This window comes from Sorex fumeus, unplaced genomic scaffold (genome assembly GCF_029834395.1).
Source record: "Sorex fumeus unplaced genomic scaffold, SorFum_2.1 ptg000047l, whole genome shotgun sequence".
Taxonomy (NCBI): domain Eukaryota; kingdom Metazoa; phylum Chordata; class Mammalia; order Eulipotyphla; family Soricidae; genus Sorex; species Sorex fumeus.
Genome location: NW_026606104.1, coordinates 54040753 through 54059184, shown reverse-complemented (window position 1 = coordinate 54059184; position 18432 = coordinate 54040753). Strand labels below are relative to the sequence as shown.

The 18432-nt window shown below is 40.6% G+C and overlaps 1 protein-coding gene across 14 annotated transcripts in view; it reads right to left on the bottom strand.

Moving 5' to 3' along the window:
* The window catches only part of MACF1 (microtubule actin crosslinking factor 1), a 403924-nt gene that overhangs the window by 235371 nt on the left and 150121 nt on the right, over positions 1–18432 (bottom strand). For 10 of the 14 annotated variants that reach the window (XM_056123699.1, XM_056123711.1, XM_056123702.1 and 7 more), the window contains exons 3-4: positions 8945–9034; positions 2555–2632 (exon numbers count right to left, since the gene is read on the bottom strand). In XM_056123699.1, the coding sequence (XP_055979674.1) occupies positions 2555–2632; positions 8945–9034 (168 nt within the window). Of the gene's footprint in view, positions 1–2554; positions 2633–5106; positions 5203–8944; positions 9035–18432 lie in introns of all 14 variants that reach the window. The other 4 variants (XM_056123700.1, XM_056123697.1, XM_056123710.1 and 1 more) reach the window with 1 other exon arrangement.

The window sequence follows — 18432 nt, the reverse complement described above, 5'->3', positions numbered from 1 at the left end:
ATCTTCCCATCTCCTGCCTCCCTCCACTTCCACTTTACTCCCAAATCTCTCCTGACCACCTTCCCCTATCAGGGTGACCAACTGTATGCTGGAGAAGAGACGACCTTAGGTTCTGAGTGCAGAAACCAAGTGTTTCAGGGAAACCAACCCGCTTCCACCTCAACTCCTGAACGCTTTTCCTATCATCATCTCATGACAAGACTTATTCAGTATTTTCAAACACACTGAAATTTGTGTGTCTCTAAAGAACCCTAGTGGCACCAAACAGAAGGGTCTCTTTCTTACTAATCGTGTCCTGGTGCTGTAGACTAAATGTTTGTGTCCCTCCTAACATTTGTGTTAAGTTCTAAAGCCCAATGTGATGGTATTTGGACGTGAGGGATCACTGAGCAGTGACTAGGTCATGAAGCAGATTGCACATTAATGGAACTAAGGTGGTTATAAAAGAGACCACCACAGAGGGAGCAAGAGGTGGCACAAGGACAATGGTGCTTGATCTTAGGTCAAGATCTTGCCAAAGATCTTAGGTCTTTGGCAGTCTGGTGGTGGTGAAGATGCAGTAATTTTGTACACCAAAAGCATAAAGAGTGAATGTATGTCCTTGATAGCTAAAAGAAAAAGTCCATCTATGAAGCAGGATCTCAGAAGATTCCAGATCCGCCAGTGTTCTGGCTTATTAAATCTGTTTCCTCTACCATATACTGGAGATAAAACAAGCTTCCCTTCCAGTCCATGCACTTTTTCTAATAAACAACCACTAAAAGCATCACAAATGCAGGTTTGCACTGTCAAACAAGTCTGTATTCCTCAGCCCCACTTCTATCAGCTTTCTCTTTGATTACGAATTTTCCCTTCCAGGCTCCACTAATCCTTTTCTCAATTACTTAGCACCTAATTCAACTTTCCTTCTAACCTATTCTACAATCTTTCTGAGTCATTTTAGCACTCAATGACCCACAGCACAATGACCTCATTGACACAATTCATCCGCCTTCCCAATTTTGGCAATTTTCACTTTCAGTCTGTGCTAGACACAGGCAAAGCTACAGCTGAGACCTCACCCTTACCAAGAACTGAAACCTCACACTACCAAGAACAGTTCTAGAGTTCTCTGCCCTCTGAGTCCACAGTTCTTACCTGCTTGTGTTCTTTCTCATTCTGTCACAGTAACCAAATCTACTCCTTGCTCTTAAATTTCTAATCAGTTCTTTTCAATTAAACTTGCCCATTTAGGCTCCCTCTGGTTTCTACTAACTTTAGGCAAGGACATTTCTGCTACAGGAGAATACAGAAAAATATTTTCCAAGTTAATAATTGCTGTTATATAAGCATGACAAAAAAGGAACATAAAAAATAACTTGACAAATATGTTTAATGTCACCTTGACCCATACGATGCCTGGCAACCATACAGTTTCTTTTTCATACAGTCTCACAGCAAAGCCTGTCAAGCTACCCATGGCGTATTCAATATGCCAAAAACAGTAACAAGTCTCACAATGGAGACGTTACTGGTGCCTGCTCGAGCAAACTGATGAACAAGGGGAGGGCTGTGCTACTATGCTGTGCACAGTTTCTCTAGGCAGGCGGTCTCTCTAGGTCCCTCACCATCTTCCTCTCCATCACAACTATAGCTGTATCTTTATCCCTCCTATTTTCCTTCTCCCTGTATCTCAAGAGGAAGAGACATTTTTTTTCCTTTTTTCTTTCAAGGATAAGTAAGCACTATATTCTGAATCTATTCCATAATTCCTAGACTTACTTGGTTTCATCAATTATGAATCAATGGGAGGAAAGATATTATATCGAAAATAGAGCAGATAATGGCCAGATCCTTAAACTACAAATGAGATCTGAGTAAAGTCACCACTTTGCTCTAAATTTTTAGGTGATTTGAGCAGGGCATTCCACTTGTCAAGATCCCAGTTTCCTTACTGTAAAATGCAGACATTGGCCTAGTAGATACTAAGGTATCTTCCAGGTTTAATGTTCTAAGACTGGGGCTGGAATGATAGTACAGTGGGCAGGGTGTTTGTCTTGTACGCGCATGTGGCCAACCAGAGTTTGGTCCTGTTATCCCACATAGCACCATCAGACGTAATTCCTGAGTACAGAGCCAGATGTAACCCCTGAGCAGTTCGTGTGAACTACCTACCCCCCCCAAAAAAAAAACCCACAAAAAATCCTTTTCTTTCATGTCACCCAAATCTTTCCCTCGGACCTGAGATGCTAGTCAACAGCCATAATCATGATACTAATCTGGTCATAAGGGCATGGCATTCTGGTTTTTCTCTTTTTGGATGATAGAGCTTTTCCCCACTTGCAGGCTCTTCCTTCATCTTCATTTTGACCTCCACCCACAGTTCAATCTAAAAAGCAAGGTCTACCAAATGATCTAACCATAATACAGTTGCAAACTAGCAAGCAAGAGTTGAAACTGGGCGGTCAAATCTAACGTTTACTTGTTAAAGCTCACCAAGGGCACTGACAACATCCCTAATCAGGGAATCAAACCAAAGTTCCCTGGCAGAACAGGGAGCACGAGACTGTCTTACCTGTCGCTGCTTTAGGAAGTCCAGGGCAATCTGCACATTCTGCAACCTATGAAAACGCATCCTGCCCTTTTCCCGAGGCTGCAAAAAAAAAAATAATAAAATGGGGAAGATGTTAATTTTAGTTACAGCTACTAATCCATGCAGACCCCTTTCCTCTTTTGTTTCAGAGCCTAAAAGACCACAACAAATTCCTTAAATAGAAGCCAGATGTGGGAGCACTACAATTATTTAGGAATAAGCCCCACTCTATGGCAGGACATGTTCATGCTTTTGAGGTCTGCCCTACGCATCATGGAACTATGTGGATACAAATGCAGAATCAGTGCCCAGCATTTCCACAGTTTTTCCTGTAACCATATATGACAGAACTTGATTCTGGGTGTGAGGTTGATAGAAACAGACTGTGGCTCTGTGTCCTAAAGACACAGTTAAATGCTAATAAAATAGAAAGGTATCTTAACAGCAAACTGTAGATAATGGACAAAACCTTCTTAGAAACCTGGCAATCGAAACTATTTTAAACTAGAGAACAGTTTTTAGACATGCTCATTCAGTAAGTGAAAAATTTCAAAATGAGAGGCAAAAATCAGAAATAAACTTGTTTTCCAGATATATGGAAAAATAAATAGTATAAAATAGCACTGTCATCCCATTCATTGATTTGCTCGAGCGGGCACCAGTAACGTCTCCATTGTGAGACTTGCTGCTATTGTTTTTGGCATATCAAATACGTCATGGGGAGCTTGCCAGGTTCTGCCGTGTGGACGGGATATTCTCTGTAGCTTGCCAGGCTCTCCGAGAAGGACGGAGGAATCGAACCTGGGTCAGCCACATGCAAGGCAAATGCCCTACCTGCTATGCTATCACTCCAGCCCATCAGCATAAAATACCGGGGGGGGGGGGGGGGGAACCTTCATGATATAAGGCTATTCAATATAATATTCCAGAAAAAATTATTTTTTCCCTTCAATCCTAAAGTCAGATAAGGCACAGGTGAATATCTCTATCTAAAACCTGTCGATGGTTCAAGTATTACCCGCTTAAAAGAGTATGAAGTCTGTTTGCCCAGAGTACATGGATGGATGCTTACCTACCTCCGGAATGTCTTCTCCTGCTCATGTCCTAATGTCTTTATTTTACTAAAACTAAGACTAAAACATTTCTTTCACTAGATTATACCTAGTTCACTTAAATTGGCACTAACTTAAGCACTGATGAAATATCAGCTGTGGCTCTGTGACTGTCTACACACAGGAAACATTGTCCCAGGAGGAAATGGACAGGCAATAATTCAACACATGGAAATACCAGAGTGAAAGCATCTCCCAATACTTCTGAGCAACTTTCCTAAACTTTAGGGTAATACAGGGAGATGCTGAGATCTTTCTGCGCAAGAAGATAAAGGTTTAGAAATAACTTTTTCATTTGTTTGTTTTTGGGTCACATCCAGCAATGCACTCAGGAATTACTCCTGGCAGTGCTCTGGGGACCATAAGAGATGCCAGGTATCGAACCCGGGTCGGCAGAGTACAAGGCAAATGCTCTACTCTCTGCATTATCACTCAGGCTCCAAGGAATACTTTTTTAAACAAGAATCTCTTCTTCAGGATAATTTCTGCTAAATTAACCAGTGTATTTAAATGGTTTAGAACAGCATTTCTCAACCATGGATCCCTGTAGGCACCCAGTATCTACCAAGGGGGCCACCGGTGAGGGAGATGTATATGACAGGTAATAAAACTATGAAGTCAACTCTTAGGATGGGGCCACAGTCAGAAAATTGTTGAGAAACATTGGCTTAGAATCTGTAAAATTGAATACTCAAAGGTAATGGGAAGTGAGATGAAAAAAATTGCTTTAAGAGGACAAGGAATGGGAACATTAATCCTATTCCTGAAGAAAGATCATGGCTTATAATTTAGTCATCAACTGTAAATGCCTCACTTAAACATTCTAATCTTTACTCTTTATGTGTACCCCACCAAAAATAACTACCCTAAGCATGCAAGTTAAATCTCCATTTTCTCTAGCAGCTAAAGATCTTAATAACCAAGGCAGAAAAATCACCATGCAGTGAGTGATTTGCCAAAAACAGACACTTTGAAAACAAACAGCACAGTGTGTGGTGAGAACCTAAAGGCTACAGAGGTGGAGAGAGAATCAGTTAGTTGGGAGTGTGAAGCCATGAGCAATTAACCAACATGCTGTCAACTGAACTTTCCACAGCCTGCAATCTGAACCCAGGCAATGCAGCAAGGCCAGCAGAGAGCTTTGAGGGTCTCCAGGTCACAAGGGGATTTGACACCTCCAAGTACCACTATTCTTTTTGTGCCAAATATTCTCTGAGAAACAAAACAATTTCTGCTCCAGTATCATCTAACAGTGGCAAGAGGCATAATTAGTTTTAACCACCTTCTTTGGGACCTAAATTCTCAGATGATTAGGGAAGAAGGCAATTGGTAACTGAGCTACTTGGAGACCAAGAGAACTTCCAACTCTCTGATGGCCTTGTAGTAGTGCCAGCAGGGGTACTGCTTCCGCATGGGACCTACTACATCATCATCATCTTCCTCCTCCTGTTCCTCGCTGTTTGCATGGCGCCAGGAGGGCATGCTCACCAGACGGAGGGTCTTCAGCCCTGCTGGTTCCTTTTGCCACCAACCAAGGTAAAGACAAGACAGAGTAACAGGAAATTCACAACACAAAAATAAAAAGGAAATGAATGCAACATTAAAAAAAAGGGTGAAAATAAATATGAAAATACCCTCCCCACTCCCAAAAAAGATGAAAAACCACATCAAAAGCAGAGCAGATGGTTATATTGAACTCCATGTTGAAACATCTTCATCTCCATAGCCACCCACCCTCTCCTTTTTTGTGAACCAACTAAGGAAGAAAAAGATTATAAGATCAGCAATGACTGAGGCATCTGGATGGTTTTCAATGGAATGATGCGATCCTACAAACCTCCCAAAATACCTACAGGCTTTCAAAGCCTAGGGAAAGAAATTGGACTAGTGTTGTTTTTAATCTGCAGTGTCACCAAAAAGCAATTTATATGCAATATAATCAAAAAGCAATGTCATCAAAAGGATAACATTTCAATATAAAATCACTACAAATTCATCAACTGTACCAGTCAAACTGTCTAAAATAACTTCGTGGGCTCTAAAGAGTTAAAACTCACCACAGTGAAAGTAAAATTTGGATTATTTATGAGCATCACAATTGAGATTCGGAGAAGAACTAGAATTCACCAAGTGGAAATGAACAGTTAATTGGGTTCATGGAAGGATCAGTTTTAGACCATTAAAAATGATAAAACAGAAGCTAGACAGTACATGGGTCAAGGTACTTGCCTTGCATGTGGCTGACCAAGGGTGATTCCTGACACCACAAATGGATTCCCTATGCAGAACTGACCCCAGAGCACAGAGCCAGGAGTAAACCCTGAGAACTGAGGGGTATAGCCTCCCCCAACTAAAAGGGAAAAAAAAGAAAGATACCACCACGACACACACACACACACACACACACACACACAGATAAAATTGTGAAGGGGAAAAAGTGGACTAAATGAAATAAAGACAGTGGCTGGTCTTTTGCACTTTGGTTATGGAAGTGATGGAGTACTTCTGTATACCACAAACACCAACAAAAATTTATTATAATCAGGAGCGATAGCACAGCGGGTAGGGTGTTCGCCTTACACGCGGCCAACATGGCCGACCCGAGTTCGATTCCTCCGCCCCTCTCGGAGAGCCCGGCAAGCTACCGAGAGTATTCGATATGCCAGACACAGTAACAACAAAGTCTCCAATGGAGACGTTACTGGGCCCGCTCGAGCAAATCGACGATCAACGGGAGGGCCTTTACCCTTACCCTTATGTTATCACAAATACAATAGAAAGAAATGATAAATTCTATTGCAAGACCAAAGGAAAAAAGGAAACCAAACAAAAGGCTCAGAAGAAGCCAAGTCCTAACCCTACAGGATGCTATTACTTGAATAAAATCTAATGTTCAATTCAGTTGTTCAAACACAAGAAACTGGGGCTAGAAAGAGTACAGTGGGTAGCGTACATGCCTTGCATGTGGCCAACCCGAGTTTGATCTCCGGCATCCCATACAGTCCCCTGAGCACTGCCAGGAATAATTGCTGAGTGCAGAAATAGGAACAACCCCCGAGTATTGCTGGGTGTAACCACCCCACTCCCCCCCCCAAAAAAAAACCTGAAGAATTCACCAACAGCAGTAAGGCTGTTTCAGACTCCAGAAGCCTGTGCCTCTCCAGTTTTCTCTTTCCCCACAGAGGCTGCCAGAGTTCTTCCCTGCAATTTTCTAAATAAAAGTATGTGGTTTGGACACTACACATAAAGCAGGTACTGTACATGATCACCTGCATTCACAGGAAGAAATATAATATATAAAACAATGGGACTGTGAATGGAATGGTTTTGATATAGCAAAGCAAGTAATAAGCCAAGGAGAGGTTTAAAGCACTTGCCTTATGCATGTGTTTTCCACAGCAATGTTAAATACACTTGGAGAAGGCAGATATATTTAATTATTCAAGGAGTCAAGAGTACTCTGGGGCTATGCTCATACATCATCTTCCAACACTTCTCCAAACTTGAGACTCAGTGAATTACAGAACTGAGAACAGGAAAATTGAGGGAGGAGGGATAACTCGCTCTATAATTTTTCTGAGGGGGAGACATACGCAGTGGGGCTAAGGGATCACACCTGGGGGTAGTTCAGGGACAATATACGTTTCTGGGATTTGAATCATTGTTGAGAACGCAAGGGAAATGCATAACCTTTGTACTATCTCTCTGGTTCAACAGTGATCTTTCATTTGTTGTTTTGCTTTGGGGTCACACACGGTGAGATACTCCAGGATCACTCCTAATTCTTTTTATTTGTTTGGGGGCAGGGGACTTGGGGGTGGGGTGGTGGGGAGGAACCTGGCAATGCTAAGGAGTTATTCCTGGCTCTGAACTCAAGAATTACACCTGACAATGCTTAGGGGACTATATGGGATGTCAGTGATTGAACCTGGGTAGCCATCTGCAAGGCAAGAACCCGACCCATCTCTTCAGCCCAGGAATCACTCCTGACAGTGTTTGGAGGATCATATGCAAGAACAGGGACTGAACAGGGGTTGGCCACATGCAAGGCAAGTGTTTCAATCATTATCTCTCTGGTTCCCCAATAGTGAACTTTTCAATGTAAACTTTAGGTCTTTAGTTGAATACACAAAACAATATACAATGGATGGGAAAATAGGAATCTATATACACTACAAACAAAACTCTAGGGCATAACTTGTAACTTGGATAAGAGCAATATCTTAGGAGATGCAGAAAGCCTGAGGTTATCCCAAACTGCTTTAGGGAATAATTCTCAAGAATAAAGCTGGGGGTTGAGACCAGAGTGAAAGGGTGTTTGCCTTGCATGCGGCCGACCCAGGTTTGATCCCCAGCATCCCATATGGTCCCCCAGCACTACCAGGAGTAATTCCTGACTGCAGAGCCAGGAATAACCCCTGAGAATTGCTGGGTGTGACCACCCCTCTCACCAAAAAAAAAAAAAAAAAAAGAATAGAGCTGGGAACCAGAGAGATAGGACAGAAGTTAAGACTCCTGCCTTGAATGTCATGTCTGAATACCCTGAACCACATATGGTTTCTCAAGCATGGCCATGGGTCACTCCTGGAATAGCCCCTGAGCAAACCCATGAAAAAGCAGCAGAAAGTTGGGAATAGCCCCCAGCTGTTGAGTGTGCTCTGCCCCAAATAAAAACAATATACATATGCATGTATGTGTACACACACACACACACACACACACACACACACACACACACACACACACCTTACTAAAAAGAAAATTTTAAAACGTAGGGTTTATAAAGATAGTACAAGGGTTATGGTACTTGCCTTGCATGCAGCCACCCCCAGTTCAATCGCCAGTACTGCATGATTGGTCCTTTGTGTACTACCTGAACTCAAGCAACCCCAAACAAAGTAGACAGAGTAGCCCCTGAGAGCTACTAGGTGTAGCTCAAAACTCATTCCTCCCCCCAAATTTTTTTCTCAAAATGTGAACCTAATAGAAGGACACAAGTAAATCTGCAGAGAGAAAGGCAACATAATGGATATCTGATTTCATGAAGCAATGCTGTTTCATTGATTTAAATTAAGATGAAATTATCAGTTACAAATTTTGAATCTGAGAAAGAAACAAAGTACACCAATAATCTCTTCCAGTTCTTCCTCCCATGTAAAAGAGCAGTAAAGGGTACTATCCGGGCACTCAACAAGATGACAACAGATGTCAACAGGGCCCCTCCTGTGCAGACACTCGTTAGAGAAAGGGAAAAGCTCACCAGCTTGATGCCTGAGAGGACCTCCAAAAGAGAGATCAGGTTGTGGCCATCCCGTAGGTCTTCATAAAGATCATTGATGTGCTTGCGAACCTGTACAGGAGAAACAGATTAGTTTTTACATGATCATCAAGCATTTAATACCTACAAAATAATCTCTGGTACTTAGTATAAACAAATTAAATAATTTTAAATAATAATAAAATTCAGGAATTTTTAGGTTTTATAAAGTGATAAACACAAGAAGAATGTGTATAGATGGGTGTGCTTTGTTCTTTTTTTTTTTTTGCTTTTTGGGTCACACCCAGCAATGCTCAGGGGTTACTCCTGGCTCATGCACTCAGGAATTGCTCCTGGCGGTGCTCAGGGGACCATATGGTGTGCTGGGAATCGAACCTGTGTCGGCCATGTTGGCTCCGTGCAAGGCAAATGCCCTACCTGCTGTGCTATTGCTCCAGCCCCTTGATGGGTGTGTTTTTAATTAAAACCAGATACTATAAAATCTAGCCAACTCTAAACAATATTCTAGGAAGTTTGGAGGAGACAGGGAGTATTAATTATTTTAAAACATTTCAGGTATTGTTATTGACCAAAATATAATACAATGGCCAATGATGGACAGATGAATCCAACCAGTCAGAAAAGTCTTCCAATGCTGTACAAAGAAACCTCATATCTACTATTCATAAAGCATACTTCAAACTGAACTCCTTTCTTATTTCTTTTTGGCTTTTAGTTTGCTTGATTGGCTTTTGACTTGGGGACCACACCTGATGGTGCTCAGGGCTTATTCCTGGCTCTGTGGTCAGGAATCACTCCTGGAGGATTGAACCTGGGTAGGCCATGTGCAAGGCAAGCACACTATCCACTGTATTATCTCTCCAGCCCCTCTTATCTATTTCTGACCATAAGGGTTGTTTCCCCTGCAAGAAAAATAATCCCAGAATTATAACTGAAGTTATGAGGGAAAGATCTTACTGTGGACAAATGTGAAACACTAACTTTACATGTCATCTCATCTATCCCAAACTCTATGTGATGAATATTCTTCCCAATACCCTCTAAGAACTGATCTCCAGGGTTTATGCATGGAGGAGTGGTGCCATCCCACTAAGTCACAATCCTGGCCCCAAAGCAGAAGGTTCTTGAGAATGGGTCTTATTTCAGTCTTTGCCATAACTATAAGACTTCATAATCAGCCATAACGTCACTATTTTTTAAGTCACAAACTACCCTATAAAGTTTAGGTATTGGGGAACCGGAGCAATAACACAGCAGGTAGGGCATCTGCCTTGCACGTGGTTGACCCGGTTTGATACCTAACATCCCATATGGTCCCCCGAGCACTGACAGGAAAAATTCCTGAATGCAAAGCCAGGAGTAACCCCTGTGCATCGCCAGGTGTGACGAAAAAAACCAAAAAAATTAATAAATAAAAAATAAAAGTTTAGGTACTATCCTTATCCCAGATAAGAAGCTGGGGCCAGAGAGGTAGTACAACAAGTAAGGTACTTGCCTTGCATACAATTTACCCAAGTTTAATCCCTGGCAACACATATGATTCCTCAGGCACCATGAAGAGTGATCTCTAAGCACTGCCAGGTACACCCCAAAAAGCAAATAAGAGTATCAAGGAAGCTGAGACCCTGAGGACCCACTGGCTGTGTGTCTATGATTCATTCCAAGACTAGTGATGAATTTATAAAGTGACATTCACAATGCATAATCAGATAATTAGTGAAAATTATAAGGAAATCAGTTTTCAACATAATGCTTTAAACAACAGTGCAAAGTACTATTTTCAGAAATGACTGCACATTTTTGTTTTGCTTTTTAGGCAAATCTTGGGTTTGCCTAGATCAGGGGTTACTTCTAGCTCTGAACTCAGTAATCACTTCTGGTGGGCTTGGGGGACCATATATGTTGACAGGTATCGAACCTGAGTTGGCCACATGCAAGACTAGCGCCCTACCTGCTATTCTATTTCTAGGGCCCCACAGAAATAGTGGCTTTTTAAGGCAAAGACTAGGAATTAATAATAGGCCTTTCCAACTGTAATATTCAAGCATCCGAAATAGAATGTTAATCAAAAAAGACAAAAGCTGGGGGCAGAGAGATAGTACAGTGGACAGAGTGTTTGTCTTGTATGTGGTCTACCACCCAGGTTTGATTCCCCAGCATCCCATTGACCCCCCCGAGCAACACCAGGAGTGATTTCTCAGTATAGAGCCAGAAGTAAAACCTGAATACGACCAGGTGTGGCCCAAAAAGCCAAAACTAAAAAAAGATAAAAGCTGGACATATCTGGGAAAACTTCCTAGAAGAGAAAAAATTTGAAGGATTAAAAAATGTCAATTAAAAAATTGATAGAACTATATGATACTATGTAGAGACATAGGCAATTAAGTAGAAGAGAAAAAAATATTTAGTCTTTTTTTATAATCACATAAAAAATTAAATACTGGGACTAGAGACTGTACAGAGGTTACTGTTGCCTTGAACACAACTGACCAAGGTTCAAATCCCTTGTTATCCCATATATTATCCCAAACACTGCCAGAAATAATCCCTGAGCACTGCTGGATATGGCCTAAAACCAAAACAAAATAAAAATTAAATACTTAGGAATAAATTTAACAAAGCGAGTTTTAGGTCTGTACAACAAAATTTTTAAGAAACTATAGAAAAGAAGAAGACACAACAAAAAGACATTCAATACTCAAAGAATAGAACAATTAGCATTGTTAAAATGGTCACCTTGGGCCCAGAGAAATAGTTCAATAAGTAGGGTATTTGCCTTGTAGGCAGTCAACCCAGGTTCTATCTCAGCATCCCTTACTGTCTCTTGTGAGTGAATATAATGGCTCTATCACACCAGAGGTTCCCAAATCCTAAAACTCATCCCTCAAATGGGTCCAAAGTTTCAAACTTGGGTCCTGAAATAACTACAGTATATCACTCATAGGAATAAGCAGGTCAAGGGTTAAAAAGAGCAGATTTTAAAAGTTCTAATTTTTTTAACTATGTTGAATTTTAAACAGGAGCCAACCAACTACAAATGGAAATGTTCTTGAAACAACAGGAAATAACAGAATTCAATTTGGGTCAGCTGAGAACATAGGTTTAGCAGTCATATGCCCAGAGGTGCTAGCTCAAGACATGGGAAATACTGAATTTTCTGGGTTAGGGGCAAGAAAGCAGCGTTAAGAAGGAGCCTGAGGGAATAGACAAAATTAGAAAGCAGGAAATAAAAGCAATCAACAAAGAAGTAAGGGGATAGGGAGGGAGAGGAAGTCTGACTGATGAAGGAGATGACCACCAGTATCAAGTGCTATCAAACAGGTCAAGGATATCAAACACTGGAGAGCATGTGATAAAGGACAGGGTGCCATAGTTACTAGTCCTTGCTTGTATAAGAACAAAGATTGCTTAAGGAAATAATAGAATGCTATAGTTAAGTTCTGAAATGTTTGCACAAGGGAATACTTTTCCGTAAGAGAAAGTTTTCTAATTCCTTTCTCACTGAAGTCAGCTGTTTGACCCATGTGTAGCAGCCATCCCCCTGCCTTTTAACAGTCAAAAACTGAGGCCAGAGTGTCTTACTTACTTTAGATCCTGTCTTTGTTTTATTACTTCCCAAAACATATGGGGGTGAGGGGCAGGGAACCTGGCAGAGGAGGGCCTCTCTGACTACCTGCTGTCACATACTCTAATTTTTCTAAATAGAGAGAAATTTTAGCCACTACCAATGTGGCTAACCCCACAAAAATTGGATGAACAATACATGCTTCTTTCTAACAGTCACACTTGTCTGCTAACAGATGAGTGAAAAACTTAAAACTTTCCAGATCCTTTTCTGTTTACAGTTCCCTGTGAAAACTACTGTCAAAATTAGTGAAAGTCCTCCAAAAGTATACAAAAGTAACTAATAAACTCATTTAAAAAGTAAGTTTCTTATCACTGGCCATAGAAAATGTAAATCAAAATTGTGAGACACCACTTAGAATCCTTAAAATATATATATATATATATATATATTTTAAAAAATATATAAGTATTGATGAGAATGTAGAGAAACTGAAACCCTCATACACTGCCATTAAAAATGAAAATGATGGGCAGGAGCAATAGTACAGTGGGTAGGGTGGTTAGCTTGCATATGGCTGGCTTGGGTTTGATGTCTGGCAAGCCAAATGGTCTCCCAAGCATCGCCAAGAGTGATTCCTGAGTGTAAAGCCAGGAGTAAGGCCTCAATACCAGAGGGTGTGCCCCCCCCAAAATTAAACAACAACAACAAAAAGAATAAAAAAATGTAAAACAAAAAAGTCACTACTTTGGAAAACAGTCTAACAGTTTCTATATGATGAAGCAATTCCACTCCTAATATACCCAAAAGAACTGAAAACACAGTTCCAGGACTAGAGAGATCTTATAAGAAAAAAGGCACTTGCCTTGCATGCAGCTGACCCACATTCCTGGCATTACAGAAGATCCCCCATGCACCACAAGGAGTAATCTCTGAGCAAAAATGGCTGTGGCTCAAAAACCCAAACCCCTAGAGGAATCACAGACATGTCCAGAAGAAAAAAAGAAACCTTGTACATAAATATATATAGCAGAATTCATTGTTACAATAGCCCCCCAAAAGAAAATAACCTAATCTGTTAAATGATAAATAAGCAAAACATGGAATATCCATTAACAGAATATTTGGCAACACTGTTATGTACTTTAATCTGGATGAACCTTGAAAACATTATGCTAAGAGATCCATTACAAAAGACCAATATAATGGAATCATTCATGATTTCCTATTTATGGTTTCATTAATGAGACCTCTGAAGAGACAAATCTACAGAAAACAGATTGGTGTTTGCTTTGGGGTGCTGGGGATGGTAGAGCGAAGGAAGTAGGGAGATGGCTGAACGGGTACAGGGTTTCTTTGTGGAATGAAAGGTTCTGAAATTGTTGATAGAAAAATTCTGTGAATATACTAAAAGTTATTAAACTGTATACTATAAGTGGGGGAACTGACATGCAAATTAAATCTCAAAAGCTATTTTTGTTTAGTTAATGACTAAAATATGAGACCAAGTACACCCAAAAACAACCAATCTTTCCTAATTCCTATGCATTAATATGCTAAAAGCTACGCTTGCTCTCCAAATTTGTCCTAAAAAAATGCTAATGCTAAAAAGTCAGATTATAGTTGTTATAAACTCTTTATTCTGGAAGAAAACATTTGCATGTTCAAATGTGAGCAATTCTTGCAGGGAAGACAGAAATGCCCATAGGAGATTGAAAAAGATTGAAAAAGGGGAGTCAAGTTGAGGATCTTTGCAGATAATGACTCTTGTCTTCCTATTCTGAGAGTTTCTGAAGTTTTGATAGATACAATATTTTTTTATAGTTTTGATAGATATAATCCTGTACCAGTCTATCTGAATAGTGGAACCAGCCATCAAAAAATTTTCTGAGGATGAAGATGATTCTAAAGTCCACAAAGAATAGCTATGCTTACGAAGGATAGCATTGTTTAACAAGTAGGCAGTTATATATAAGGAGTAGTGAATCCAAGTGTTAATGTTCCCCCGTAACTTTTAATGAGGGTGGCCATATGTTTAGTAAAAAATAATCAAGTGATAAATGGCATGAATCACCACCATAAAATTCCCTCAGGTAACAAAGGCAACATTCCTCTCCTTAGTATTTAATCAATACTACTTCTTGCTACAGTGCTACAGTGCAGTGCTACTTTGTTAATTTCTTTTTGTTTCTGTTTGGGGGCCACATCCAGTGATGCTCAGGGTCTACACCTGGTTCTGCGCTCAAATATTACGCCTGGCAGTGCTCAGAGGACCATACGAGCGAGCTGCTGGAGATTGAACCAGGGTTGGCTGCATGCAAGGCAAGCACCCTATTCGCTTTACTATCTGTCTGGTCCCTATTTATTAAAATTTCTAATTTCAAATCTGAAAAGATTGAAAACTCCACTGCCACTATTCTTCTAACCCTTGCTGCAGACATGAATAAACAAAGAATTTGTGTGAAAGTCCACACAGTCTTTAGGGAATGGTTGTGAACTGTCTCATATGGCTAGAGCAACGGCTTCACAAAAGAGAGTGTCTGGAATCATTAAAGATATCTACTCCCCTCTGTTAAACTAGAGAGCCTCCAAAAGATAACAGAACACTAGCAAAAAAATTAATTGATAAAAGAGTTTGTTGACATAACTGGTATTTCTGAAATTCTGGGTTTTGTTTCATTTATTAATTTGGTTTGGTCTTTTTTGTGGGGGGAGGAAGAGGGATGATTTTTTTTTTTTGAGTGGTGATTTGTGGTCATACCAGTAGTGTTCACTTCCAGCAGTGCTTGAAGGATCATGTAGTGCACAGACTGAATCCAGGCCTTTCAAAACTCAAAACATGCATTCCAGCCCTTTAAGCTATCTCCCTGGACCTGTATCTAGAATTCTTTTTTTTTTTCTTTTTGGGTCACACCCAGTGATGCTCAGGGCTTACTCCTGGCTCTGCACTCGAAATTACTCCTGGTGGTGCTCGGGGACCATATGGGATGCTGGGAATCGAACCTGAGTTGGCCGCATGCAAGGCAAACGCCTTACCCACTGTCCTATCACTCCATCCCCCTATATCTAGAATTCTTAACTAAAATTCCAGACTGTAGGGACGAAGAGATAGTACCAGAGGTAAGGCACTTACCTGGCATGCAGCTGTAGCAGTCTCAAACCTATAGTTCCAAATTGGCACCATATATGGTCCCGTGAGCAGAGTCAGGAATATTGCATGAATATCACTATGGTCCAACACCACCCCTTTGCCCAATAAAATTCCAGACTCCTAGATGACATACATACATGAATAAAAATGGAAAGAACAATTCTATCTGCTAGGTTGAATATTGGCCTTTCACTTCTACTTACCAACTTCTGAGGTCATTAAGACCTGACCAGAAGAAAGTATTTTCTCCTCAAAGGTTCATCCTTTCTCCAAGTTTTTTTAAGGGAATATTCTTTATCAACTACCAGGTACTTGAGATATGGTACAGATAAATTAAAACTTCATTTAATATCCTAAATTGGGGAGGGGGCAGAGGAAATGGCTCAAAGGGCTGAAGTGCATTTCTGCATATGGAAACCTGATGTGCAGTACTGTATGATCCAATACATGTGATGAGGTGTGTCCCACCCCCTAACAAACAAAACTCTAAATTTTTCTTCTTGATGGTTTTAGGATATATAGAACTCTTGGATCCACAGGCTTATATTCTAAATAATTTATATATTCCAGATGCTTACATCCTTAAGAAATCTCTTTTGCGATCCAGTGAGCTAGTAGAGGTTAAGGTACTTATGTTGCATCCAGCTGACCCTAGTTTGACTACCTGGTACCACAATATGGCCCTCTGAGCACTTCCAGGAGCCACTCTCAAACACAAAGACAGGAAGAGCCCCTGAATATTGGCAAGGTGTGGTACAGCCACAACCTCCTTCCCCCAATTGAAATTTCTTTTATCACTGGATATAGAGTTCTCAACTAATAAAGATTAATTTAAGGGAATATACTTTATCAACTACTAGGAAAAATAGTTTACCAAAGAGGTATATGGGAATACAAGAAATCCTAATTTGGATTTGGTTAACCAAATCTATATCTTCAGAGGTACAATTACTCTGATCTTATATCAGTTTACTACCCAAAGTCAACATTAATCTGGGTGTACTTGGGAGCAAAGCAAAACATGCCAAGTTACAAAATACAAATCTCAGTTCCTAATTATCAGACTGGAGTTTCAAGAATTCCAACATTCCAACAAGATTTTGAGGAGTAATGAGTATAATTCTCTAAAAAAAAATCTGCATGAGAAAATCCCTTAGAAACCATAGGCTGACACATGCCAGGGGAAAAGGGATAGAGAAGACAGAGAAGAATAGAGATAGAGAAGGATCAGATAAAGAAGGGAGCACCAAATAAAGGGTGTTGGGAGGATCATTCCAGGATGGGAGAAGCATGCTGAAAGTAGACTATAGACCAAACATGATTGCCACTCAATGACTCTTTTGCAAACTACAACACCCAAAAGGAGAGGGAGAGAGAGAACAAAAGGGAATGCCCTGCCACAGAAGCAGGATGGGATGGGGTAAGGGATATTGGGATCAGAGGTGATGGAAAATGGGCACTGGAGGAGGGATGGGTATTTGATCATTGTATAACTGAAAGCAAGCACAAAAATTTGTAAGTCTACAACTGTACCTCACAGTGTTTCACTAATAAAAATTAAAAAAAAAAAAAGAAACCATAGGCTGGAGGCTTATAAATAGGAGTAAAACTGGCCAGGAATTAAAGTCCAATTCCCAGCAATGCTATGATGTGTTTTAGTCTCTCCCTCTCTAGGCCTCTTGTCATCACACAACACAGAGGCAGAGATCTAACAGGCAACATCAGCCACAAATGAAGAGCAGAAGCCAGAATATTTGTATTCAAGTTCAAAGTTTAGGAAGATAAATTTGAGACAGTTCAATTCTTTCAACTGATAGAAGTAGGTTAGTTGGTGATCCTTTGTAGAAAGAGCAAATAATGTGGATCAGAAGGCTTGTAATTGATCTTAGCTCTATCCTTCACTAGTTTGCTGTATGCCTAGGAAACTCACTTGACCTCTCAGGGTGAGAGAGATAATACATCAGGTAGGGTACTTGCTTTGCACATGGCTGGCCCGAGTTTGATCCCTACGACCCCATGTGATCCCCTGAGACAGCCAGGAGTGCTCCTTGAGTGAAGATCAAACAGTAAGTCATGAGCAGTACTGGGCGTGGCCCCCAAACTCAAAAGTAAATTAAAAAATAATAATAAAATAGCAAAACAAGAGAAAAAAAATTACTTTCCTTAGTTGCAAAAATTGAGAGAATATTGGGCTGGAGCGATAGCACAGCGGGTAGGGCAGTTGCCTTGCATGCGGCCAACCTGGGTTCGATTCCCAGCATCGCATATGGTCCCCTGAGCACTGCCAGGAGTAATTCCTGAGTAACCTCTGCCAGGAGTAATCTCTGCATTGCCAGGTGTGACCCAAAAAAGCAAAAGAAAAGAGAGAGAATATACCTTTATCTCTTTGAAGGATCAGTCAGATAGGCTTATGCTTTGTAAAATATAAAGTACAACTGAAGTGTTATTTACTAAAGACAAAAAACATTTACTGGCTCTGTCATGTCCCTGGTACGTAGAAGAAAAAATTAACACACTACAGTCCTGGTCTTTAATGACTATCAACAGAGAGGACCATGACAAAAATACAAAAGGCATCTGTTTAGAGAATGTGGAATTCTAGAGAGAGAGAGACTGTACAGGGTTAGGGCACTTGCTTGTCATGCAAGGGTGGCCCAGGTGAACCCTAGTACTGCAGGGCCCAAGCAGTACCACATTCTCAGGCCCTCTCATAAACCCACAAGCCTGGTAAGCCAAGAACTGCCAGGAGTGGTC